The 26,625-nt window shown below is 48.4% G+C and overlaps 1 protein-coding gene across 2 annotated transcripts in view; it reads right to left on the bottom strand.

Moving 5' to 3' along the window:
- Nucleotides 1-1,396: 1,396 nt before the first annotated feature.
- The window catches only part of LOC139052148 (cGMP-dependent protein kinase, isozyme 1-like), a 455,731-nt gene continuing 430,502 nt past the window's right edge, over nt 1,397-26,625 (bottom strand). For both annotated transcript variants that reach the window (XM_070529239.1, XM_070529240.1), the window contains one exon: nt 1,397-3,122. In XM_070529239.1, the coding sequence (XP_070385340.1) occupies nt 3,027-3,122 (96 nt within the window). In that variant the 3' untranslated portion in view covers nt 1,397-3,026. The remainder of the gene's footprint in view (nt 3,123-26,625) is intronic.

Genomic DNA, 26,625 nt, shown 5'->3' with positions numbered 1-26,625 from the left:
TTGTTTAACGTCTGTGTAATTAGACATTTAGTGGAGAGGTTTTATGTGCACTTACCGGACACCCACATTCAATCGCGTGCCTAGTCTAAAGCGTGAAGAGAATGCCAGAGCCGTCCCGGACCATCGAGGTAGCCACAGGCTACACAATTTGCCTCCGGAGTACGGGCTTCTACCCGAGATGACCAGAAAGAGCGTAACCAGGCCGTCTACCACCACGACGAACCGAGCATTGCCTGCAGTGATCGTAGTGCAAAAATCGAGGTTCGCCCAATAAAGAGTGAGTTTCGGGATTCACCGTTTTAGCTACTGTGTTCTTCAAATTCACTACAGTGTGACAGTAGCACCTGTGAATTCGAAGGAGTTGCAGTTTCGAATTCACCAGACAAGAAAAGATATGTGTCCATAGGTTGGATGAAACCTCTGTCTTCCAGCACTAACCACACAATTCTCTAACAATCGGGTCGCAATCACGAGCATACTTCTGCCAAATCCAACTAGCTCTTTGAAATGTTCTGCGTGTGCGTCACGTGGTATTTTTTGATATTCGTACCTCGCGAGAGCCTGCGCTTTGAAATGCTGCGTTAGACATCACTGCGCTCGGGATTGGTCCACTATTACCAGCCTTTTCCTCGCAACAGCTAACGCTACTAACGTCATGCGACATCACACCACCTTTATGATCGGCAGAGATCGAACAGGTGGTAATGTTTCTTCATCCTAGTTCAACATGTGCAGATAGATATAACAGATAGAAGTAATTATGTACGATCCTATCCTACTTTGTCGCAGGTGACGTTACACTCCGTGTTCTCACACATGGCAGTTAAGCACCTATGTAGAACTCAACAATCAGCCCTTATCGCAAACTCGTGTCGAATGGCAATAAGACAAGTTTTGCCGTTGATGTCAAACTATCATCACTGCCATCATTGCAGTCTTGGTGCTTTTGCTACACACACACAAATGACTGATTACCCAGATATTGGTCCACCTGGTAACATTCTGCGACCAAGCGATGATAGGTGGCCGGCTACCTGCGTCACGCGATGTCGATTCCACGGTGTGTGGGATCTGCATCCTTTTTGTTCTTGTTCAAATACTCCTGTGCAAATGTGTTTGCACCTCCCCTTCCAACCATCTCCTGTCCCCTCTAAGAACAATAAAGCTAAATTTGTGTGCACCCAGTGCTCCCCATACGCATAAGACTGTAAGAAATACACTGTGCTGCTATCAAGTTCAGACTCTTCGGCGAGGCCACGACGAGAGTTCTCCTGTGAACTATGTTCGAGAAATTAACCTGCGCAGGTGCCCATGCAGGTGTCTGCTAAGCATATACGCCACTGCAATATCTGATATATGCATGACGCCCTTTTAAGGACAGGTTTTCCCAGTTTATTTGTTCAAACAATACAACCTTGAAAAAGGATAGCCACACAAACAACGTCTTCCACTAATACAACCAGCGTACTGCGTCACCTTGGCTTCTGACACAAATGTTCAACATGTGCATCTTGTGCTCTTAAATTTGCTGTGGTCACGAAGTATACGCGGACAGATTTACAGAAAGAGAGGCAAAGTTTGTTAGTGCTAGAGAAACCACTGTGGACAGGTTTGGTGCTGAATTTCTGTCGCGATGAGGCATTTCCTTCTGGCTTCAAGAACACATTCTGACATAGCAGTTATGTGGTGACAATATTTATAGCATATAGACTTCGCGTTGGTTCACTTCCTAGTGACAATTCATTCGTGTTCGAATGTGAGTAGGCGAGTAGGTCACTTGTGTTCAAATTGCCTGAATGCTGCCAACAGTGCGATTTATGGGAATACACATGACTAGAATAATCGTAAACACATTATCTTACATAATCAAACTGCGAACAGTGCACTCGCTCTAGCTACCTTTGTTGCGTTTAGTGCACTGTCTGTAGCAGTTGTTCATTATCGATGTGCCGCGCGTCATGTAATGTCTATGGTAATATCCGTGAATAATGGGATAACCTCAGCCGAATTGGAACACTAGTAAATGTCGTGCGGGATTGCGATTTAAAACCCGCACTTGCTATTGCACGCACAACAAGGCACCAATTGTCATCGTCCTCGGGCAAGTGTTGTACTCGTTCTTTTAACGCGTAAATCTATCAGTTGGGACTATTATGATAGCGTGATTACCTACTACCTGACCACACAAAATACTTTCTAAGTACACGGACCAGCCACCAGCATCTGAGAGCTGCTGCCTTCGATTAAGCTGGTCGTTTCATAGAGGGGATGAAACAAGCGTTCATCCAGCACAAAGCACCCGCATATGCTATGTCACGCACAAAACTGCTGATCTCATGCCAGCGCTGGACCTTCATGGCACTGACGGTGCCTACACTACAGGAAATACTGGTGCTTACAAAAAATAAGCTGTCTTACTATAGCTATAAATAAACATTTTAGTGCGCTCATATACGCTATGGAACACGTATAATATTGAGCAAAAAAGCAGGACACAAAGATATGACGAACATGGAGGCGCTATCTTTCACGGCATCATTTCTTGTTATAAAACGCTACTACCACATTAGCGCAGATGCAAAGACACAACGATCGTTGCGTGTGGTAACCTGTAAGGCTCAGTACATCTCGCTAGCTGTCTTCGCACAGTAACCCAATCGTGGCATTCATGTCGATATGGTATACCTCGTTGGGTCCCAAGTGAATCGTATTCCTATGCAAAGGGCACTGGCTTTGGCATCAAGTATAACCGGGAATGCCAGTCAGAAACGTGCGCACGCACACGAGGCACAACTCTGCTGCACCAATAAACACATACATACACAAATAGATAAAACGACCACTAGTAGATCTAAGCACAGGAGTTCAGTCACTCGACAACGTTGCTTCTTTTGCTGGCAGTCATGTGATTGAATGTTATTGGCAACGTTCCTGGGTGATGCATTGCTTTGCACGCCAAGAGAAACACTTCTGTCTGCAGTGGTCTTTATGGGGTGCTCAGACGAGGTGCGGGGAAATTTGTCGCGTTAAAAGTCCTCGTCCCACCCGGAGGTTTCATCAGGTGGGATTTCAAAGTTTCGTGGGTACACATCAAAATTTGAGCTGTCTGCAGGTCCTCGGATCTGAAAAAACAAAGAAAAACAAAAGATAAAACGCAATGTGAGGGCTCTACTGCACATAATCATAGCTACAGAGGGGCACCATATAGTAAGATAAAACCGGCAGTTCGATTACATGGCAAATGATTCATCCACCCATTATAACTGAAAGCGTCTGCTCTAAATGTGCGAGAGTAATAAGTTTCAGAGAGAATAGTTTTTTTTCGATGACATACCCTTTTCTCTAACAAGCTTCAAGAAAAAAAATCTTGTTTGCCAAATATAAATGGGTACTATCAACAGAAAAGTATCTGACGAGCGTTCACACCAATGCCTCGACATTAACGACAAAACAAGTAAGACAGCGAAAATCTTGCATTGAATTGGCCGATAAAGAAGTGTTTGTCATTGACCAAACACCACTGCTAATAGCGAACATGAAGACAGGCTGGCACCGGTCTTTAAAGGGCCCCTGAAACGGTTCGGACAAATTTTGTAGGCGCGTAGGGTACAGCCTAAGTAGAACATTCGCACTACAATTTAAGTGAAGCGTTACGTATTAATGGAGCTGCAAGCGATTAGAAGTTACCCTCCTCCCTAGCTATGCTTTTCCTCCTCAACTCGCTCGCCGAGCGAGCGGCGCTAAGCTCCGCCTTCACTGGTTCCGCGTCACCATGCGACGTCACATCACTCACTTCCGGTTGTTTAGGAGCACGCCCCCTCCCGCGCGAGACCTCTCCGCTAGCCGCTTGGCCGTCGACCGAGAGCTATCGAAGCAGCGTGCGTTGCGAGCATTCTGTCGTATCGCCGAACGTGTCCGGTACTCCGCTAAAAACAGGCAAGCTGGTCATTTCGGCAAATGACTGGAGGCATAAACTCAAGCTGATGAAGGAACTTTAGCGTAGACGTACGTGAGCAGCCTGATCGGTCTGCACGGTCCAGACACTTGCTGGCGCAGCGCTTAACCAGTCAAACAAAGCGCTAATATTGCTCTAACCAAGTGTAAAGCATTTTAAACATTTATAAATCAACGTGTTGATGATTACACTCCTGCTAAAAATACACACCAGCAGCAAAGAATACACTTCGTTGCTGCTACTGTGTATGGTTGAGCTCTGTGCCACCAGGTGGCTGCACCGTGCAGACCATTCACATTTGCCCTTCTGCTCCTCTCGTGGCTCATCCCGGCACAGTCAAGCGGCCAGACCCTGTCCCCTTGCGCTTGCGTTTGCCCTAGTACTGGACTCGCGGTTTGCAGGTCGCTAGGTTTGCAGTCCACAAGGCAACAAAGTTGAATCATAGTGCTCGCGAAAAGACTGAGACCGACTCTGACCGCGGAGCTCTCGTCAAAATGGAGTACGTTGTAACACAAGCAGACGACACTTGCTGTGTGCCGGAAGTGCTGAAGTGTACTAAAAAACTATTCTTGTGTATTCTCTTTAATTTATTTTCTTTTCACCAAAACAAAGTAACTAACATCCCAACTATTACGAGCATCATTTGTTCACCATAAAGTTGGAAAAATTATCGACCACGCGCCCTGGTCAGCCAATCAGATAGCTCGCCCATGTGACGTAATATGGGTTATTTGCATCATATGGGTAGGGGCGGCTTAAAATTCCGCCGAGCATTGCGCTGCGATCGGCAGCGATGTGTCTTTTTAAAACCTTGTAATAAATTACACGCTTTACGCAGAGCACTTAGATGCATCAATTAATGATCAGAAGAACCTACTCTAACGACTCAGTACGTTTGTAGAAAATCGCCAAAATCGTTTCAGGGTCCCTTTAACAACTCTAGGTTCTTAAATAATACTGGCCCAGGTTTTGGTAAAAAAGCAGCGAATCAGTTTTTTTTTCGTCTTTTTAAAACGACGCTAGGACCATAACTTTTTAAAGGAAGAAAAAAACGAAAAATGTAGATGAAAAAAAAAATCTCACTGCCCTACCACTCTGTGAAGAAGGATGACCAGCGAAGCTGTGTAAGTGGGCCCCTTAAAGGGCCTCTCACCAGGCACCATAGCAAGTTTTCGTCATACGCTGGAAGTTGTTGCGTGTCCTCTAGCAAGCATTCTGCCGCAAAAATTTGTCTAGTCGGCTCATTAATAGCCGAGATAGAAATATTTCAGTGACGCCAACCCATGATTTTAGCAGGCGGGATCCACTGCCAAGCAAGACGCTCTCTCCACTCAACCCGTCTAGCCTACGCAAGTGAAATTCCTTCCTTACGTTCTCCCATACCGGACCTCGAGGATCGCGAGCCGCATACGTCATAGGCCCTGCCTTCATTTTTTTTGCTCCTCGCTCTCTTTTTTCGGCGCTACGCACTTCTTGCCTGCGGCGTCGCACGCGAGCTGTTCGTTGTCTCGTTCGCGGAGCGCATGATTTTGCGCGCGCACACAAGGGAAACACGACTAGCGGTATAATTCTGTGCTACACGAACACTGAGGCAGAACAAGCGGATCGCAGACCATGATCACGCGCTGGGACACGCTAAAAATGACATAGTTTCGGTACCTGCGCACGACCACACGACGGTGGGAACATGTAGACAAAGCGGAAGTACATCTCTGTTACTTCTTCATGATCATCATCATCATCATTATAATAATAATAATAATCATCAGCCTGGTTACGCCCACTGCAGGGTAAAGGCCTCTCCCATACTTCTCCAACTACCCCGGTCATGTACTAATTGTGGCCATGTTGTCCTTGTAAACTGCTTAATCTCATCCGCCCACCTAATTTTCTGCCGTCCCCTGCTACGCTTCCCTTCCCTTGGAATTCAGTCCGTAACCCTTAATGACCATCGGTTACCTTCCCTCCTCATTACAAGTACTGCCCATGCCCATTTTTTTCTTTATTTCAACTACGATGTCATTAACTCCCGTTGGTTCCCTCACCCAATCTGCTCTTTTCTTATCCCTTAACGTTACACCTATCATTCTTCTTTCCATAGCTCGTTGCCTCGTCCGCAATTTAAGTAAAACTCTTTTCGTAAGCCTCCAGGTTTCTGCCCCGTAGGTGAGTACTGGTAAGACACAGCTGTTATACACTTTTCTCTTGAGAGATAATGGCAACCTGCTGTTCATGATCTGAGAATGCCTGCCAAACGCACCCCAGCCCATTCTTATTCTTCTGATTATTTCTGTCTCATGATCCGGATCCGCCGTCACTACCTGCCCTAAGTAGATGTATTCCCTTACTACTTCCAGTGCCTCACTGCCTATTGTAAATTGCTGTTCTCTTCCGAGACTGTTAAACATTACTTTTGTTTTCTGCAGATTAATTTTTAGACCCACTCTTCTGCTTTGCCTCTCCAGGTCAGTGAGCATGCATTGCAATTGGTCCCCTGAGTTACTAAGCAAGGCAATATCATCAGCGAATCGCAAGTTACTAAGGAATTCTCCATTAACTTTTATCCCCAATTCTTCCCCATCCAGGTCTCTGCATACCTCCTGCAAACACGCTGTGAATAGCATGGGAGAGATCGTACCTCCCTGCCTGACGCCTTTCTTTATTGGGATTTTGTTGCTTTCTTTATGGAGGACTACGCTGGCTGTGGAGCCGCTATAGATATCTTCCAGTATTTTTACATATGGCTCATCTACACCCTGATTCCGTAATGCCTCCATGACTGCTGACGTTTCGACTGAATCAAACGCTTTCTCGTAATCAATGAAAGCTACATATAAGGGTTGGTTAAATTCCGCACATTTCTCTATCATCTGATTGATAGTGTGAATATGGCCTATTCTTGTGTAGCCCTTACGGAATCCTGCCTGGTCCTTTGGTTGACAGAAGTCTAAGGTGTTCTTGATTCTATTTGCGATTACCTTAGTAAATAATTTGTAGGCAACGGACAGTAAGCTGATCGGTCTATAATTTTTCAAGTCATTGCCGTCCCCTTTCTTATGGATTAGGATTGTGCTAGCGTTCTTCCAAGATTCCGGTATGCTCGAAGTCATGACGCATTGCGTATAGAGGGTGGCCAGTTTTTCTAGAACAATCTACCCACAAATGTTCAACAAATCTGCTGCTACCTGATCCTCCCCAGCTGCTTTCCTCCTTTGCCTAGCTCCCAGGGCTTTCTTTACTTCTTCCGGCGTTACTTGGTGGATTTCAAATTCCTCTAGACTATTCTCTCTTCCATTATCTTCGTGGGTGCCACTGGTACTGTACAAATCTCTATAGAAATCCTGAGCCACCTGAACTATCTCATCCATATTAGTAATGATATTGCCGGCTTTGATTCTTAACCCATACATCTGATTCTTGCCCATTCCTTGTTTCTTGTTTACAGCTTTTAGGCTTCCTCCGTTCCTGAGAGCATGTTCGATTCTATCCGTATTATACTTCCTTATGTCAGCTGTCTTACGCTTGTTGATTAACTTGGAAAGTTCTGCCAGTTCTATTCTAGCTGTAGGGTTAGAGGATTTTATACATTGGCGTTTCTTGATCGGATCTTTCGTCTCCTGCGATAGCTTACTTCTCTTGCTTCGGTGCGAAGTGAAACAAAAACACGTAGACATTCCGTTTGTGTGTTTTATTATTACTCTAAATTTCAATTCGCCAGTTCAAGCAACAGATCGCACAGATAACAGATGTCTTGAATAATTCTAGAGGTAACGTGTCACCTCGATGTCACAATGCCGACGTGACTACGTAGGCGCAAGGCACGACTACGTCATCGTCCGACTTGGAGCGCGGCGGCCGCGAGGAGAAAGAAAAACGACATTCGGTTTGAAATTTCAGATCTTTCCGCGGCGCGTAGCGATGTAATACTTTGCTGACATGATTGTTATCGCACAATGTATGCTTTGAGTGTCCGCTCAAGATGGCCAGACTAGGTGAGGGACCCTTTAATGGCGAACTGCACCTCCGCCGCGGGTTGGCCCAGCATTATCCTACCTTCGGGATCGGCCTACGCATGGGGAGTGCTTAACGCGTGCTTCACCTCCGTCGCGTGTCGGCCTGGCATTGCACTATCTACGGAATCGGCCCACGTTTGGGGAGTCTTTTGCTTACCACAATGACACGAAAATTTCTTTGGACGGTAGGTATACAGCTTCGCTGTAATAAAAGGATGCACTGAAGTACTTCTTCCAATGAGGTGTCTAAGTGGCATCTTGAAGACAGAAAGTATGACGCTCTAACTGTACATTTCACAAATGTGCAAAGCAAATACCACGGTTTGAAGCTGAAGAAATGTGCTGTATTTAACTTCTAACCTGGACGTAAGAACTAAAGCACAGTCATACCGCGAGACAGGCACGTACCCACGATGTTTTTTCAGGGGGGGGGGGGGGGGAGGGGCAACCCAAGGTAACTTTTCTATGCAAATGAGGGGGGGGACTTTTAATAGGATAAGTATGTTTAATGTCTCCAATTGGCCATAAAGACGCGTAAACCCGCAGGCTAGAAATGAAATAAGGTGCATCTCACAAGTACGCATGTGAGATACACCTTTCATTTACTTGGCAAACAAGGAACTACTTCAGTTGGACTCCTGCAGGAAAGAAGCGCAGGAAGCCTACTGCCAAGAACAAGTAAACATGTGAAAATGTAAAATAAAGATTTCTAGTAGCGTTCTTTAGTTATCTCTGAAAGAATTATAGAGAAATGTATATATTTGTGGAACATTCACGGTTCTTTTGGCTCCCTCGTTTACTGCTCTACCGAGTGGCAACACCGACTCGTGCTGTTATCTGGGAAGTTGCGTAACGATGCGTGGCCGCCAGTGTCGTACCACCGCGAAGCGCGCAGGGAGCTGCGGTTCTGGCCGCACCGCGCCCACCGCGGAAAGTTAGAAAAACACCCACATTAGCACAGCAGAGAAGTGGCTACGTCAGGCGGCTCGACTGATAACTGTAGTAGCGTCATTGAAAACACACGGAATTATTCTCCACTTCCGGCGGAGTTTTCTCTACTTTCTTTTTAAATAAAAAGATGTTGATCCATAAATATGCTAAAAAACAACGGTTAAATTCGTTAATTTTTGCTTTTAACTCCTCTTTGGCTGTTGCCCCTGCTCTCTCCCTTAGTATATCACATAATTGCAAAACTCCTTGGACTCTTGTTTCCAGGCGCCAATATCGCACGCAAAGTGCTGTACTATTAGAGAAAAACCAGACGATGTAATGGGCGACAGTCATATTGCTTATGGGCTTAACGGTTATTGTAAGGTTCCATGAAGGACGGTGTTTCACATTATTTTATTTTGCACGTTATCTAACCCATATCACGGGCACGTGGTTTCAAGGATCTGCGAGCATCGAGGCGAGCGGTCACTCGAGGAAATAATGAAGTAAAAAGAGTTAAACGCAACTGGCGTTTTCTCCGGCCGCAACTGGTTCCACGAGCATACAGACAAGCTGACTACGACTGCACACCGTATATCGCATATCGTATCGTATCGTATCGTATCGTATCGTATCGTATCGTAGCTGATAAGATTACGTAGTAAAAATCTAGACGTTAGTAAAGCGACCGGGCTGATCCTATTCCAGTAAAATTATAAAAAAAATGATGTAGACGTTCTAGCTGTCTACTTGTTGCGCACGTTCCATCGCTGGCAGTCAGGCCCCTCGGTTAGCCTCCTTTTTTCTCGTTTATCACTGGCAGAAGTGTGATATGTAGCCAAAGGAACTTAAGTTGGCCAATGTCGTCCCTGTATAGAAAGACGGAGACCATTCAAGTGCCTCAAGTTACAGACCGATATCCGGGTTAACTGTGATTAACACAACAATAAAAATATACTGTCAGTGCAAATCAGATTGTTTGCATGCAAACATAGTATAATTTTTCCAAACCAGCATGGGTTCCAGTACTACAAATCCACATCTACTGCAGTTCTAGTACCAACTCAACAAGTTAACAAAGCCTTCAACAACAATAGGGTTGCCATCGTAGTTTTCCTAGAAATAAGGAAGGCTTCCGATTTCGTTAACCACAACATATTGTTAACTATGCTTCATGACTACGGTTTCCGAGGGAATATTCACCAACTTCTTAAATGCCGTCTTTTTGACAGACAGCAACGAGTAGTGATGGACGGTGTTGTCGCCTCTATTTGGTGAGTAGTCTGTGGGGTACGACAAGGCTCGGTTATTGGACTCACTCTTTTTTTCACTGTACGTTAACAATTTCCCTCCAATTTATTGTACTCTAAAGCTTTAATGTACGCACGCGATACGGCACTAATCTTTGTAGGTGACCGTTTAAATGAGATCGAAGACGAAATCAACGAGGAGCTACAGAGAGTTCATTCATGGTTTAAACAAAACCACCTAAATGTGAATACAGGCAAAACTAAATAATGGTTTTCAGTCCAGGATGACACAGCTGGATTCTGATAGGTTTAATTTACTTTTAGAGACTGCATTGCTGCAGCGAGTAGCGTCGTTTAAATATTTAGGGGCCATGTTTGATACAGATATGAACTCTCAATCGCACATAAGTAAGACATGTTCAAAGCTCGCGTATGGTTGCCACACGCTACTAAAAGCCTGTGAATGCTTTGGCACAACGGTTTCATGTATGCTACATTTCGCACTTGTGCATAGTTATCTGAACTACTGAGTAGTATCATGGGCCAAGAGACGGAAAACGTATTTGAAATCTATTAGCCGCTTACAAAAGAGGGCAATAAGAATTATTACGTTTTCAAATAGGACACATACCACAAAACAACTGTTCCAACTGACGCGTGTAATTCTGCTGGACTCTATAGACATAATAGATAATTGACTGAAATAATAGATACAACAACATGATTACCCTCTCCCACTAAGCATCTTTACGTTACCTGCGTGCTGTACAAGGGCTGCAGCAAACAACTGTTTTAATTTATCCGGTTGCCAGACATGCCTACGGTCGAAGGCTAATAGAATTTCACAGCGCCGTCACTTGGAATGCCATACCGACTGATGTGAAAGCAGTACACAATTTTTCCGCGGCCATGAAGCGTTTCATGTTCAGTGGATAAGTGGCATAATTGGACAAATGGTCAACATGTTTGCTGTTATCCTCTGCATAATTGAATCATGCGTTTTCTAATATTTGGGTTCAGTTTTGTTTTCCTTTTGTGAATATGGTAACTGCTTGCGTAATTACGTAGGTACATAAAACAATTGGTCCCGTTACTAGCCAGCCAGGCTATAGGACCAAGCATGTTTTGTAAAGTTTTCTGTAATGTGAAGGTCCAAGTGAAAATTAAAAACGAATCCCTTTACTGATCCCTGTGTCAGACTAAATAAAGAAGCTTAGAACGACAGAAAGCTGAGCTAGTTGGCAAGGAATCATAATGCAAAGGAGGGGTAAAGCGGGCAAACACGGACACAAGAGAAGTGGACGGCACGAACGCTGCCTATCAATTGAAGGAAACAGTGAGGCCAAAGAAGAAGGAAGACACAACACTCATCTGCGCATGGCCTAGAATAGTAGCACCACATGTCAATCGGGTACACGTGCCCGTATACGGGAGAGGTAACTGTTAAGGCATTTAATCTCATCCTTAAGTAAGGTAATCGAAGGCTGACTGACGCACGCACTTCCACCATTATTGGTATGCCATGCTTCGACCATAAGACGTGTATCTTAATTTCTATGCCTGCACAATATCGCGCATTCATCTAACTTAGAAGTGCAGTTACAATCTTGGCAATGCAAGGAAAGATTGGAAGGCGATCCACTGGTTAACGATCTTTAATGTTCCATTAGCCTCTGAATGATACACCGCCCCGTTTGATCTACGTAGAAGCGGCCACAGCTAAAGGTAACGTTACGTACCACTTCCATAAGACAGTAAATAAAATTACCCGCCGTGGTTGCTTAATGGCTACGGTGTTGGGCTGCTAAGCACGAGGTCGCGGGATCAAATCCCGGCCACGGCGACCGCATTTAGATGGGGGCGAAATACCCGTGTACTTAAATTTAGGTGCACATTAAAAAAGCGAAGGTGGCCGAAATTTTCGGCGCACTCCACTACGGCGTGCCTCATAATCAGCAGAAAGTGGTTTTGGCAAATAAGACCCCATAATTTAATTTTTAGTCAGTAAATTGTTCTTGATGTGCATCGCTCGACATTTATCTGTTCTTTTTTGCCGTTCACCTGCTCCTTTTTCCCCTGCACGGCAGCGCATATCTTACCTAGCTTATTAGGAGCAGTGAAAACATTAACACAATATCTACTGTTCTACATTAACAGCATAGCTAACACCATATAATGTAAAGCATTGTATGATCCATTACGCTGAAGTATGTTGGAGTCGGTGGCGTGACCGAATGATGGTGCCAAAAATGGTCGATGGCGCAAACAGCAAAAACGTCATAATATGCTCGGATCGACGTCAAATTTGCCAGAGAGCTTCCTGTAAACAAAGTAAGCTGGGATCTAAATTAATGCGTTGGATCGGCCCACGCATTTGGAGTGCTTAACGCCTGCTTCACCTCTGCCGCGTGTCGGCCCGGCATTGCAGAAACTTCGGGGGCGCCCCACGCATGGGGAATGCTTAACACCCGCTTCCCCTCCACCGCGGGTCGGCCCAGAATTGCACTATCTTCCGGGATCGGCCCACGTAAGGGGAGTGCTTAACTCCTGCTTCACCTCCGCCGCGGGTCGACCCGGCATTGCACTATCTGCGGGTTCGGCCCACGTAAGGGAGTTCTTAACTCCTGCTTCACCTCCGCCGCGGGTCGACACGGCATTGCACTATCTGCGGGATCGGCCCACGTAAGGGGAGTGCTTAACTCCAGCTTCACCTCCGCCGCGGGTCGACCCGGCATTGCACTATCTGCGGGTTCGGCCCACGTAAGGGAGTTCTTAACTCCTGCTTCACCTCCGCCGCGGGTTGACACGGCATTGCACTATCTGCGGGTTCGGCCCACGCAAGGGAGTGCTTAACTCCAGCTTCACCTCCGCCGCGGGTCGACCCGGCATTGCACTATCTGCGGGTTCGGCCCACGTAAGGGAGTTCTTAACTCCTGCTTCACCTCCGCCGCGGGTTGACACGGCATTGCACTATCTGCGGGTTCGGCCCACGCAAGGGAGTGCTTAACTCCTGCTTCACCTCCGCCGCGGGTTGACACGGCATTGCACTATCTGCCGGTTCGGCCCACGCAAGGGAGTGCTTAACTCCTGCTTCACCTCCGCCGCGGGTCGACCCGGCATTGCACTATCTGCGGGTTCGGCCCACGCAAGGGAGTGCTTAACTCCTGCTTCAACTCCGCCGCGGGTTGACACGGCATTGCACTATCTGCGGGTTCGGCCCACGCAAGGGAGTGCTTAACTCCAGCTTCACCTCCGCCGCGGGTCGACCCGGCATTGCACTATCTGCGGGTTCGGCCCACGTAAGGGAGTTCTTAACTCCTGCTTCACCTCCGCCGCGGGTTGACACGGCATTGCACTATCTGCGGGTTCGGCCCACGCAAGGGAGTGCTTAACTCCTGCTTCACCTCCGCCGCGGGTTGACACGGCATTTCACTATCTGCGGGTTCGGCCCACGCAAGGGAGTGCTTAACTCCTGCTTCACCTCCGCCGCGGGTCGACACGGCATTGCACTATCTGCGGGATCGACCCACGTAAGGGGAGTGCTTAACTCCAGCTTCACCTCCACCGCGGGTCGACCCGGCATTGCACAATCTGCGGGGTCGGCCCACGTAAGGGGAGTGCTTAACACCTGCTTCCCCTCCGCCGCGGGTCGGCTCAGAATTGCACTACCTTCCGGGATCGGCCCACGCAAGGGGAGTGCTTAACTCCTGCTTCACCTCCACCGCGGGTCGACCCGGCATTGCACTATCTGCGGGATCGGCCCACGTAAGGGGAGTGCTTAACACCTGCTTCCCCTCCGCCGCGGGTCGGCTCAGAATTGCACTACCTTCCGGGATCGGCCCACGCAAGGGGGGTGCTTAACTCCTGCTTCACCTCCACCGCGGGTCGACCCGGCATTGCACTATCTGCGGGATCGGCCCACGTAAGGGGAGTGCTTAACTCCTGCTTCACCTCCGCCGCGGGTCGACCCGGCATTGCACAATCTGCGGGGTCGGCCCACGTAAGGGGATTGCTTAACTCCTGCTTCACCTCCGCCGCGGGTCGGCTCAGAATTGCACTTCCTTCCGGGATCGGCCCACGCAAGGGGAGTGCTTAACTCCTGCTTCACCTCCACCGCGGGTCGACCCGGCATTGCACTATCTGCGGGTTCGGCCCACGTAAGGGGAGTGCTTAACACCTGCTTCCCCTCCGCCGCGGGTCGGCTCAGAATTGCACTACCTTCCGGGATCGGCCCACGCAAGGGGAGTGCTTAACTCCTGCTTCACCTCCACCGCGGGTCGACCCGGCATTGCACTATCTGCGGGATCGGCCCACGTAAGGAGAGTGCTTAACTCCTGCTTCACCTCCGCCGCGGGTCGACCCGGCATTGCACAATCTGCGGGGTCGGCCCACGTAAGGGGAGTGCTTAACTCCTGCTTCACCTCCGCCGCGGGTCGACCCGGCATTGCACAATCTGCGGGGTCGGCCCACGTAAGGGGAGTGCTTAACTCCTGCTTCACCTCCGCCGCGGGTCGACCCGGCATTGCACAATCTGCGGGGTCGGCCCACGTAAGGGGAGTGCTTAACTCCTGCTTCACCTCCGCCGCGGGTCGACCCGGCATTGCACAATCTGCGGGGTCGGCCCACGTAAGGGGAGTGCTTAACTCCTGCTTCACCTCCGCCGCGGGTCGACCCGGCATTGCACAATCTGCGGGGTCGGCCCACGTAAGGGGAGTGCTTAACTCCTGCTTCACCTCCGCCGCGGGTCGACCCGGCATTGCACAATCTGCGGGGTCGGCCCACGTAAGGGGAGTGCTTAACTCCTGCTTCACCTCCGCCGCGGGTCGACCCGGCATTGCACAATCTGCGGGGTCGGCCCACGTAAGGGGAGTGCTTAACTCCTGCTTCACCTCCGCCGCGGGTCGACCCGGCATTGCACAATCTGCGGGGTCGGCCCACGTAAGGGGAGTGCTTAACTCCTGCTTCACCTCCGCCGCGGGTCGACCCGGCATTGCACAATCTGCGGGGTCGGCCCACGTAAGGGGAGTGCTTAACTCCTGCTTCACCTCCGCCGCGGGTCGACCCGGCATTGCACAATCTGCGGGGTCGGCCCACGTAAGGGGAGTGCTTAACTCCTGCTTCACCACTGCCGCGGGTCGACCCGGCATTGCACAATCTGCGGGGTCGGCCCACGTAAGGGGATTGCTTAACTCCTGCTTCACCTCCGCCGCGGGTCGGCTCAGAATTGCACTACCTTCCGGGATCGGCCCACGTAAGGGGAGTGCTCAACTCCTGCTTCACCTCCGCTGCGGGTCGACCCGGCATTGCACTATCTCCGTGATCGGCAAACGCAGGGGGAGTGCTTAACGTCTGCTTTACCTCCGGTGCCGGTCGGCCCGGAATAGCAGTATCATGGGGGTCGGCCCTCGAACGGCTAGTGATTAACGCCTACTTCACCTCCACCGGGGGACCGCTAGGTGGCGTCGACTAGAGCGGTCAGCTCAGGATGGGCTCCCATCTCTTTTCGTTTTTTGAGAGTTATCTTGTGCTGTGACCTGAACTTCGAGGACTTCACGAGGTTCGGCAAGCTGTGAGGACACTGTGGACATCAAACTTTCCGGTGAGCACCTCGCTAAACCTTTGTGACGGGCCAAAACGTGTGTGAAGTGTGAACGCTAACGGCGGCGGTGAAGCGGCGGCCGCTGGTACGCGGAACGCGTCGGCGACGCGGCCGCGACAGATGGCGACGCTTACGCCGACTCCAGCTACGGAAGCGCCGAGAACGCCGACGACAACGTTTAATGAGGCAGCAGGCCCCGAGAAAACACCCAACGCGCAACTCACCTCCTCGGACGTGGACCGGGATGAGATGGAATACCAAGAAACCGTTAATGAGGATCGCATGGTCCTCCGGAGTACCGAAGCAACTGGCGGACCCCATGGACGCCAAGACGACGACGGAGATTGGCAAACGGTTTTGACCGTGCGCCAAAAGAAGGCGCTCGCTCGAGCGGGCAAAAAGGCCACTTTTTCCGAGGGTGGCTACGAATCATCGGGCCCATCGTTCAAGCCCCCGGTACAACCAGCGAATAAAAAGAAATTCAAGACAAGGCGGCTTCCACCACTGCCTAAGGACGACATTAAAGTGATCGTGCGCCCTCACCAAGGTCTCCCTATCAGGGAACTCACGGCGCCACAGATCGCAGAAGCAGTTATAAACGCCTGCCAAGGAAAAGTGAATGGAAACCAGTTCCTGCTGAGATTGAAACCAGGATCAAACATTTTTATTATCTCAACCCCTACAGAAGAGGTGGCGAATATTGCAAGAAGAATTACAGGCCTCACCTTAAACGGTCGACTGCACGCAGTGAGTGCGTACGCAGCAGTAGGCGAAGACACAAAGAAAGGAGTGATACATGGCATCGCTCCTCACACAAGCCCTGAAACCCTGCTAGCCAACCTGCGTCTTCGAACGCAAGGCGTCGACATACTAAGAGCTAGGATGTTGGGTGAAACCAAAACAGCGGTAATTACCTTTTTTGGCCCCATCGTACCGCGATACGTCTACTATATGGGAGGGGAGCTTCCCTGCTTCCCATACAAGAATACCATACAATTCTGCAAGACTTGCAAGCAAACGGGTCACAGAACGGACGTCTGCCCGAATCCCCACCTGCCGGTATGTCACAACTGCGGCACTCGGGAGCCACAACCAGACCACGACTGCAACCCAGTTTGCGCCACCTGCGGAGAAAAGCATCTCACGGGATCCAAGGAGTGTAAACGTCGTTTCAAGCTACCACCACAGCGACCGCAGCCAAAATCACCAAGCCGGATGGCCGTCAAAACACCGGGCAAGGCGATCAAGTCATCGTCGCCAAAACGGAGATGGTCTGACACAGACGATACGGACGATGACGATTGGCCTCCACTGCGGACTCAAGGGGACATTCCAACGTCGCAACCCCAAATTCGAAAATCAAGATCACAAGAACGACAGAAGAATCCAGACCAAGGGCTATCTGACCACTCCGCCTCCAGACACCACCGAATGTCCTCTAGATCCCCTACCCCATCCAGGACTTTAGTGTCAACGGGAGACTCGACCCAGCATAAGGTGAGCTGGGCGGGGATGGCACAAAAAGGGGCTCCAATAACAGCCAACCCTGAGTACCAAAGAATCCTTTCTGAAAATCGTCAGCTTAAAAAAACAGTAGAAGAACTTAAAATAGAGATGGCAACGCTGAAGGCACAATTTCAGAATACCAAAATTGGGCAAGCTAAACCAGCGCAAGGGGATAAACCTGCCGCCCAACAGACAACAATTAGCAACATCGAAAGAATGATGAATCAGGTAGTAGAACAAATTCAGGCTCTGCAAACGTTTCAACAGCAGTTATTTGCTGAGGTGCAGAACCACAAAGTTTATGTAGACGAACAAATGTCTAAACTGCAGCAAACATCACGCAAAAGAGCCAGCAGTAACCCCGGAACACCGACGGCGAGAAAGGTAAAAAACGGGGCTGTTTCCGATTCGACGGATACCGAAATCGTACCTAACCATGGCCAGTAAAACAACCCGAACCACGGACACCGCTGAGATATGGCAATGGAACTGCCGCTCTTTTCAGAAAAGAGCGGCAGCGCTACAAGCTTATTTAGACGCCGCCATTATTCAACCGGACGTCATCTGTCTTCAGGAAGTTGGAAAGGGAGTAGTTAAGCTTAGAGACTACTACACCTTTCAAAATCCCATGTATCCTAGAGTGGCGACGCTGGTGCACAAGAATATCGCGGCCAGTGAACACTATTATCCCCAATGCTCAACGGAGCACCAATTGATCGAATTACATACTACAAAAAGGAGTAAAACCAAAACGTTTATTGGCAACGTGTACAGCCCACCGAAAGAACGGCAGACTGCGTTTCCCGAGATGCTTGAATGGGCGCTTGGACATCTGGAAAAAAAAGACAGGTTTATTTTAGTCGGGGATTTTAATGCTCCCCACACCAATTGGGGTTACAGGACAAATACAAAAAAGGGCAGAAACCTAGTAGAAGCCGTAGACAAATATAACATGCAACTAGAGACCTTACCCCTCGCCCCCACGAGACTTGGAAACAGCGTCTGCGGAGACACGTACCCAGACCTCACCTTTACATTTAACGTAAAAGAGGGACAGTGGAGGAACCTGGATGAAAATCTGGGAAGTGATCATTATATTATTAGTTACTCCACTACGACTCCCAAATTAAGAAAGCCTTTCAGAAACGCGAAACTTACAGACTGGACTGCATATAGACATTACCCGACCCCTCAGCATCCAATAGATTCAATAGAAGAATGGGTAGACGAAATGATGCAGGCATACCAAACTAACACAAAGCACATCGCGCTAAGCGAAAAAACACCGGTAGTGGATCCCCACCTCGTCCATATGTGGGAAGGCAGGCGAAGTCTTACTAAACGATGGAAGAGACAGCGCTTAAACAGAAAGCTCAGAGCTAGAATAGAACAACTGACAGAACAAGCAAATGAGTATGCTAGGCAACTACAAGCGAACAACTGGATACAATTTTGTGACTCGTTACGGGGAACGCTCTCAACAACCAAAACATGGGCAATTTTACGGAGCATGCTTGATCCATACAATACAAAAACAGTCACTACTAGAGCATTGCGCACATTGGTAGGAGAGTTTAAGGGGGATGACGCATCCTTGATCCAAACCCTGGCAGACAGATACATCGGGACAGGGGGAGATAACATCGATAAGAGAGAGTACAAAGGCATGGACAATCCCAAGCTTGATGCACCCATAACGAAACAAGAAGTATATGCCGCCGCTCTAGCATTAAAACGTAACTCAGCCCCAGGTGAGGACGGCATCACGAATGCTATGTTAAGAAATATGAGTGATCAGCAACTGGAACGCCTAACCCGGTACTTCAATGAGAAAATCTGGGAAACGGGAGAGCTTCCTAATCAATGGAAAGAAGCGACCATCATATTAATACCTAAACCGGGGAAAGCAAGAACATTGCAGAATCTCAGGCCAGTATCACTAACCTCCTGCTTAGGCAAACTTTTCGAAAAGGTCCTTCATATCAGGCTTACCAGCTATATTGAAGGGCACGAACTTCTCTCGCACAACATGTACGGCTTCAGACAACATCTTTCTACACAAGACATATTCGTAAGGCTACGAGATGACGTGCTGCAAAATGTACCTACAGGGGGAGAGAACATCATAGCAGCACTTGACTTAAAAAGCGCTTTTGATACGATCTCCCACACCCTCATACTTGAAGAGCTCGAAAGAATGGGCTGTGGAATTAGGACCCACAATTACATCCGCTCTTTCCTTACTGAACGTAAAGCCACAATAGGTATGGAAAATATTCGATCTTTCAAAATTCCAATGCCTAACAGTCCAAAAACAAGAAAGGGGCTGGCAGATGGAATGGCACACTGTGGTATAAACTTTTTTAAAACAGGGTTGAAGTGCCTCAGACAGGCTGGCCAACGTTTCGATAGGTGGACCTATCTTCGTCAAAGGCGGCCTCGTCATCCTCGGCGTGTTAGTTTTAAAGGGTTAGTGCAGTGACGTCACGTGCGGGTGTTGTTGCTGGCGGCTGGTTTTAAAGAGAGAGATTACAAGAGGGAACAGGCGCTGTCGTCCGACGTCTGTGAGCCTCATTCTCAAGACGAAGGGACAAGAGCGTGAGAGTGGGCACGCGGGGAGGAAAGAAAAGAAATAGAAGCAGAAAAAAGGGGAAAAAAAAAGCAGGGGGGTGCCAGGGCCGTACCAAGACACAACAAAGGGGGGGGGGAGTGAAAGAAAAAGAAAGAGAAAAATGAAATCTTTAAGAAATATGGGGGCTTGGGAGCGTGTTGGGGATGCGAACGGTTAGGAGGTAATCCGGGGTAGTCGTTGGCGGCATGTTTTTGAGGCATTAGAACGGCCGGTCAAGCAATAGGTCGAGTAATTTTGAAATAGTTAAGGTGGCGACGGGGAGTCTGCGGTGCAATCTGTGGGGTGAATGAAAGGCAGCGGCATGGTCTTTCAAGGGGCACTGCCCCACGCGCTTAACGTAGGTGTCGTTACGGCGGCATCCAGAAGGCGATGGTTGAGGCGCTGAAAAAGGCATATTGACTTCATATGCCTTTTTCGGCGCCTCAACCATCGCCTTCTGGATGCCGCCGTAACGACACCTACGTTAAGCGCGTGGGGAAGTGCCCCTTGAAAGACCATGCCGCTGCCTTTCATTCACCCCACACATTGCACCGCAGACTCCCCGTCGCCACCTTAACTATTTCAAAATTACTCGACCTATTGCTTGACCGGCCGTTCTAATGCCTCAAAAACATGCCGCCAACGACTACCCCGGATTACCTCCTAACCGTTCGCATACCCAACACGCTCCCAAGCCCCCATATTTCTTAAAGATTTCATTTTTCTCTTTCTTTTTCTTTCACTCCCCCCCCCTTTGTTGTGTCTTGGTACGGCCCTGGCACCCCCCTGCTTTTTTTTTTCCCTTTTTTCTGCTTCTATTTCTTTTCTTTCCTCCCCGCGTGCCCACTCTCACGCTCTTGTCCCTTCGTCTTGAGAATGAGGCTCACAGACGTCGGACGACAGCGCCTGTTCCCTCTTGTAATCTCTCTCTTTAAAACCAGCCGCCAGCAACAACACCCGCACGTGACGTCACTGCACTAACCCTTTAAAACTAACACGCCGAGGATGACGAGGCCGCCTTTGACGAAGATAGGTCCACCTATCGAAACGTTGGCCAGCCTGTCTGAGGCACTTCAACCCTGTTTTAAAAAAGTTTATACCACAATGCCTAACAGAGGCACACCACAGGGTGCCATCCTCTCACCACTTCTATTTAATGTCGCAATGAACCGCTTGGCGCGACAACTAGAGAAAATTAACGACCTCAACTTCGCGTTTTACGCAGATGACATCACGTTATGGGCCTGCAAAGGCTCGTTGGGGCAAAAAGAACAAACTATCCAGGAGGCTATCGACTCGGTGAAGGACTTCGCAGAACAAAACGGTATGCAGTGCGCTCCGGAAAAATCTGAGTTTATCCGGATCCACGGGCGCAACTACAGAAACAAACCGAGCATCCACCTAACTATGGGTGACCAGACGTTACCAGAAAGAAATATGATCAGAATACTAGGGCTATGGTTACAAAGCAACAAAAGAGCCACTCACACCATTGCGACTCTAAAATCAAGCACGAGGAGCATCGCTAGACTAATTAGCAGAATTACAAAGAAAGGTAAAGGGCTCCACGAAAACGAAACCATAACACTAGTCCAGGCTTTTATTCTTAGCAAAATAACATACGGACTACCATATCAAGAGCTAACCCCGTCGGAAATCAAAGAAATCGACCTACTAATACGTGGCGCGTATAAGGCAGCGCTTGGGCTTCCTAAGAATGCGGCAAACGAGAGGGTGCAAGCTCTAGGCATATACAACACATTTGAAGAGTTAAGAGCAGCCGTTCTCATGACACAAAGAGAACGACTTTGCCTCACAAGCACAGGTAAAAACGTTCTGTCGCGTTTAGGTTACCCATTGCGACCGCAGTACTCCAGGGAACAAACGACCGCAATGCCGGATCCAATACGCGAGCGCATAGTGGTCTCCCCAATCCCACGCAACATGAAAAAAACTTATCACACAGCGAGAAGACAAGCGAGAGCTAGACATCTTCAGAAAACCTTCGGCAGTAATCAAGACGTAATGTATACTGATGCAGCTAGATTTAGCAAAGGACATGTAATAGTGGCAGTTCAACCCACACGCCACGGAACGCTTCACACATCAGCCTCGATACGCACTAGGTGCACTGCAACAGCGGAAGCAGCGGCGATTGCTCTCGCTATCGCATACAAGGAAAAGCAAAACAGCTCAGCTTTAATAATGTCCGACTCACAAGTGGCATGCAGAATGTACCTACAAGGCAACATACCACAAGTCGCCCTTAAGATCATAGGCGACACATTGAAAGAAGATCATGCAATATTATGGTGTCCTGGCCACGAGGGTATCTCGGGAAACGAACAGGCACACACTCTAGCTCGAGGCTTTACTAACCGAGCTGGAGATACGCACAACGATGAACAAGACGATCGCCTACTGGTCCGCGATATACTGGAGCACCAGCGAAGAACCCGGCAACAGTACGCCCCACCCCACAAACTACTCAATGTAGAGGAGGCGCAGAAATATAGAAGAATACAGACGGATACCTACCCACATTTGGGTAGATACCATAAAATAAACCCAACCTTGTACACTAACTCTTGCCCGTGGTGCGGGTCATGGCCTTCATTGCCTCACGTAACATGGGAGTGCGCCAAAAGACCTCATGCCATTAATTCACCTTTGGTACTCACCTTGCTAAGGGAGCCCTGGGAGGCCATCCTCGCTCTTGCTGACCTCGAGGCCCAGAAAGGCCTCTTGGACCAAGCTGGGCGGGTCGCGATGGCCACTGGAGTCTTGGAATAGGGACCCACCCTGCACCGCTCTCTTCCGCCAATTTTTTTTTTTTTGCCTGATCAATAAATGTTTATTCCTCCTCCTCACCTCCACCGCGGGTCGGCCCGGCATTGCACTGTCTCCGTGATTGGTCCGCGTGTGGGACGTTATTAATGCCTGTTTCACCTCCGCCGCGGGTAGGCGTGGTATTGCACTATCTTCGGGAGAGTCGGCCCACGTATGGAGAGTGCATAACACCTGCTTCACCGCCGCCGCGGGTCGGGCCGGTATTGCACTATCTCTGTGATCCGCCGACGTATCGGGAGTGTTTTTGCTTACCATGCCAACGACAAGAAAATTTCCTTGGACGGTAGAGGTATACAGCTGCGCTGTAAAAAGTCCGCGTATCGTGCATCGGGTGCACCTTACAGAACCCCGTGTCGTCGAAATCGATGCAGAGGCCCCCACTTCAGCATGCACCGTAATCATGGCGGCATTGTCCCGTAAAATCACAGAAATAAATTTAGACGATTACGCCAGCAACTACACAGCCGCGTGAATGCTCATTCAGCACATATTGACAAGTGGGCTTGTTTTTCTTTTTTCAGGCGAGCGCTTTTCATGGCCTAAAAATGTTATAACTTAGCATGGAATGCGCCTGCATCTATCGGAAGTTTTTGGAACATTATCGATGGTTCTATCCGCAGTCTGTTGTCACCAAACATTGTGTAATCTGATTGCATGTGTGCGGGACGCGACGGTGTAGACCTCTGGAAGACAAGCGGGTACCAGCTATTATTCTGGAACGTTTCATGGCTCGTGTATAAAAATAGACGCACTTGACCGGCAGATCAGATTTAGTGTTGCACTTTGAGTGTAACTTGCTTTTGGGTGCTATTCTCGACACGCATGGCGGCTGTACGGCGGACTTTATCCGCCATGTTGATTCTCTGATTGGCTGTGGAAAGCTCACGTGCTTTGAAATTTGTGCCGGGAAACGGAAGTCATGCAAAATGCAATTTTGCATGTTCATCAAGATGAGGAAACGTGACGTGGAGCTGCAAATTTTATCGACTAATACATTTTTTTGGGTCCCTGGCAGCTATATTACGACGTTAGCGCTTCAAAAAGAAAGTGAGTGGTGGCGTACAGAATCCAGTACAATGCATCTGCAATTTCCCGGAATATGTGGTTGGGATCCGAGATATGCGCCATGTCAGCATGCTGATTGGCTGAAGGAATGTGCTGTGGGGAGCGCCTAAGAAAGGGCCGTTTCGTAAACGTCAATTTGACGTTGCGTGACGCTGCGCTGGGCCGCCGTTGCAGAGAATTTTCGCCATAATTTGTGGCGCGACGAGCCGCGCGAACTCTGGTAATGAGCAGCCGTATGCAATGGTGACCGAGAGGAATGCGTATCGCCACGTTTTCCCCGTCGTTTGGTGCCATGAAAATCTTTTGTTCATAACGCATGCTCATAGTATTTGCATCGCTCTGCGGTGGTGGCATTTGTCCTTTGGGCCATCATTTTTTAAAAGAACGCGTTTATACGAAATAGAGAAAACAAGAGATGGCAGCGCCGGCGCTAGCGTCGCACTAGCGAATATCTCTGGCACGCGCAACGCTATCGGTTATAATCGCTTATATACTTCTCCACCTTCTCCAACAACCCCGCTCATGTACTAATTGTGGCCATGTCGTCCTTGCAAACTTCTTAAACTCATCAGCCCACCGAACTTTCTGCCGCCCCATGCTACGCTTCCCTTCCCTTGAAATCCAGCCCGTAACCCTTACTGACCATCCGTTATCTTCCCTCCTCATTACATGTCCTGCCCATGCCCATTTCTTTTTCTTGATTTCAACTAAGATGTCATTAACTCACGCTTGTTCTCGCTCACCCAATCTGCTCTTTTCTTATCCCTTAACGTTACACCCATCATTCTTCTTTCCATAGCTCGTTGCGTCGTCCTCAATTTGAGTAGAACCCTTTTCGTAAGCCTCCAGGTTTCTGCCCCGTAGGTGAGTACTGGTAAGACACAGCTGTTATACACTTTTCTCTTGAGGGATAATGGCAACCTACTGTTCATGATCTGAGAATGCCTGCCAAACGCACCCCAGCCCATTCTTATTCTTCTGATTATTTCCATCTCATGATCCGGATGCGCCGTCGCTACCTGCTCTAAGTAGATGTATTCCTTTACCACTTCCAGTGCCTCGCTACCTATTGTAAATTGCCGTTCTCTTCCGAGACTGTTAAACATGTTAAACATTAATTTAGTTTTTTGCAGATTAATTTTTAGACCCACTCTTCTGCTTTGCCTCTCCAGGTCAGTGAGCATGCATTGCAATTGGTCCCCTGAGTTACTAAGCAAGGCAATATCATCAGCGAATTGCAAGGTAATTAGGTATTCTCCATTTTATCCCCAATTCCTCCCAATTCAGGTCTCTGAATACCTCCTGTAAACACGCTGTGAATAGCATTGGAGAGATCGTATCTCCCTTCCTGACGCCTTTCTTTATTGGGATTTTGTTGCTTTCTTTATAGAGGACTACGGTGGCTGTGGAGCCGCCATAGATATCTTTCAGTATTTTTACATATGGCTCGTCTACACCCTGGTTCCGTAATGCCACCATGACTGCTCAGGTTTCGACAGAATCAAACACTTTCTCGTAATCGATGAAAGCTATATGTAAGGGTTGGTTATATTCCGCACATTTCCCTATCACCTGATTGATAATGTGAATATGGTCTATTGTTGAGTAGCCTTTACGGAATCCTGCCTGGTCCTTTGCTTGAGAGAAGTCTAAGGTGTTCCTGATTCTATTTGCGATTACCTTAGTAAATAGTTTGTAGGCAACTGAGAGTAAGCTGATCGGTCTATAATTTTTCAAGTCTTTGGCGTCCCCTTTCTTATGGATTAGGATTATGTAAGCGTTTTTCCAAGATTCCGGTACGCTCAAGGTCATGAGGCATTGCGTATAAGGGGTGGCCAGTTTCTCTAGAACAATCTTTCCACTATCCTTCAACTAATCTGCTGTTACCTGATCCTCCCCAGCTGCCTTCCCCCTTTGCATATCTCCCAAGGCTTTCTTTACTTCTTCCGGCGTTACCTGTGGAATTTAGAATTCATCTAGACTATTTTCTCTTCCATTATCGTCGTGGGTGCCACTGGTTATGTATAAATCTCTATAGAGCTCCTCAGCCACTCGAACTATCTCATCCATATTAGTAATGATATTGCCGGCTTTGTCTCTTAACGCACACATCTTATTCTTGCCAATTCCTAGTTTCTTCTTCACTGCTTTTAGGCTTCCTCCGTTCCTGAGAGCATGTTCAATTCTGTCCATATTATACTTCCTTATGTTAGCTGTCTTACGCGTGTTGATTAGCTTCGAAAGTTTTGTCAGTTCTATTCTAGCTGTAGGGTTAGAGGCTTTCATACATTGGCGTTTCTTGATCAGATCTTTCGTCTCTGGCGATAGTTTACTGGTATCCTGCCTGACGGAGTTACCACCGACTTCCATTGCACACTCCTTAATGATGCCCACAAGATTGTCGTTCATTGCTTCAACAGTAAGGTCCTCTTCCTGAGTTAAAGCCGAATACCTGTTCCGTAGCTTGATCTGGAATTCCTCTATTTTCCCTCTTACCGCTTACTCATTGATCGGCTTCTTATGTACCAGTTTTTTCCTTTCCCTCCTCAGGTCTAGGCTAATTCGAGTTCTTACCATCCTGTGGTCACTGCAGCGCACCTTGCCGAACACGTCCACATCTTGTATGATGCCAGGGTTAGCGCAGAGTATGAAGTCTATTTCATATCTAGTCTCGCCGTTCGGGCTCCTCCACGTCCATTTTCGGCTATCCCGCTTGCGGAAGAAGGCATTCATTGTCCGCATATTATTCTGTTCCGCAAACTCTACTAATAACTCTCCCCTGCTATTTCTAGTGCCTATGCCATATTCCCTACTGCCTTGTCTCAAGCCTGCTTCTTGCCTACCTT

The sequence above is a fragment of the Dermacentor albipictus genome, unplaced genomic scaffold (genome assembly GCF_038994185.2).
Source record: "Dermacentor albipictus isolate Rhodes 1998 colony unplaced genomic scaffold, USDA_Dalb.pri_finalv2 scaffold_19, whole genome shotgun sequence".
Classification (NCBI taxonomy): Eukaryota; Metazoa; Arthropoda; class Arachnida; order Ixodida; family Ixodidae; genus Dermacentor; species Dermacentor albipictus.
Note: the sequence above shows the minus strand (reverse complement) of the source record. Positions and strands in the feature narration are given on the sequence as shown.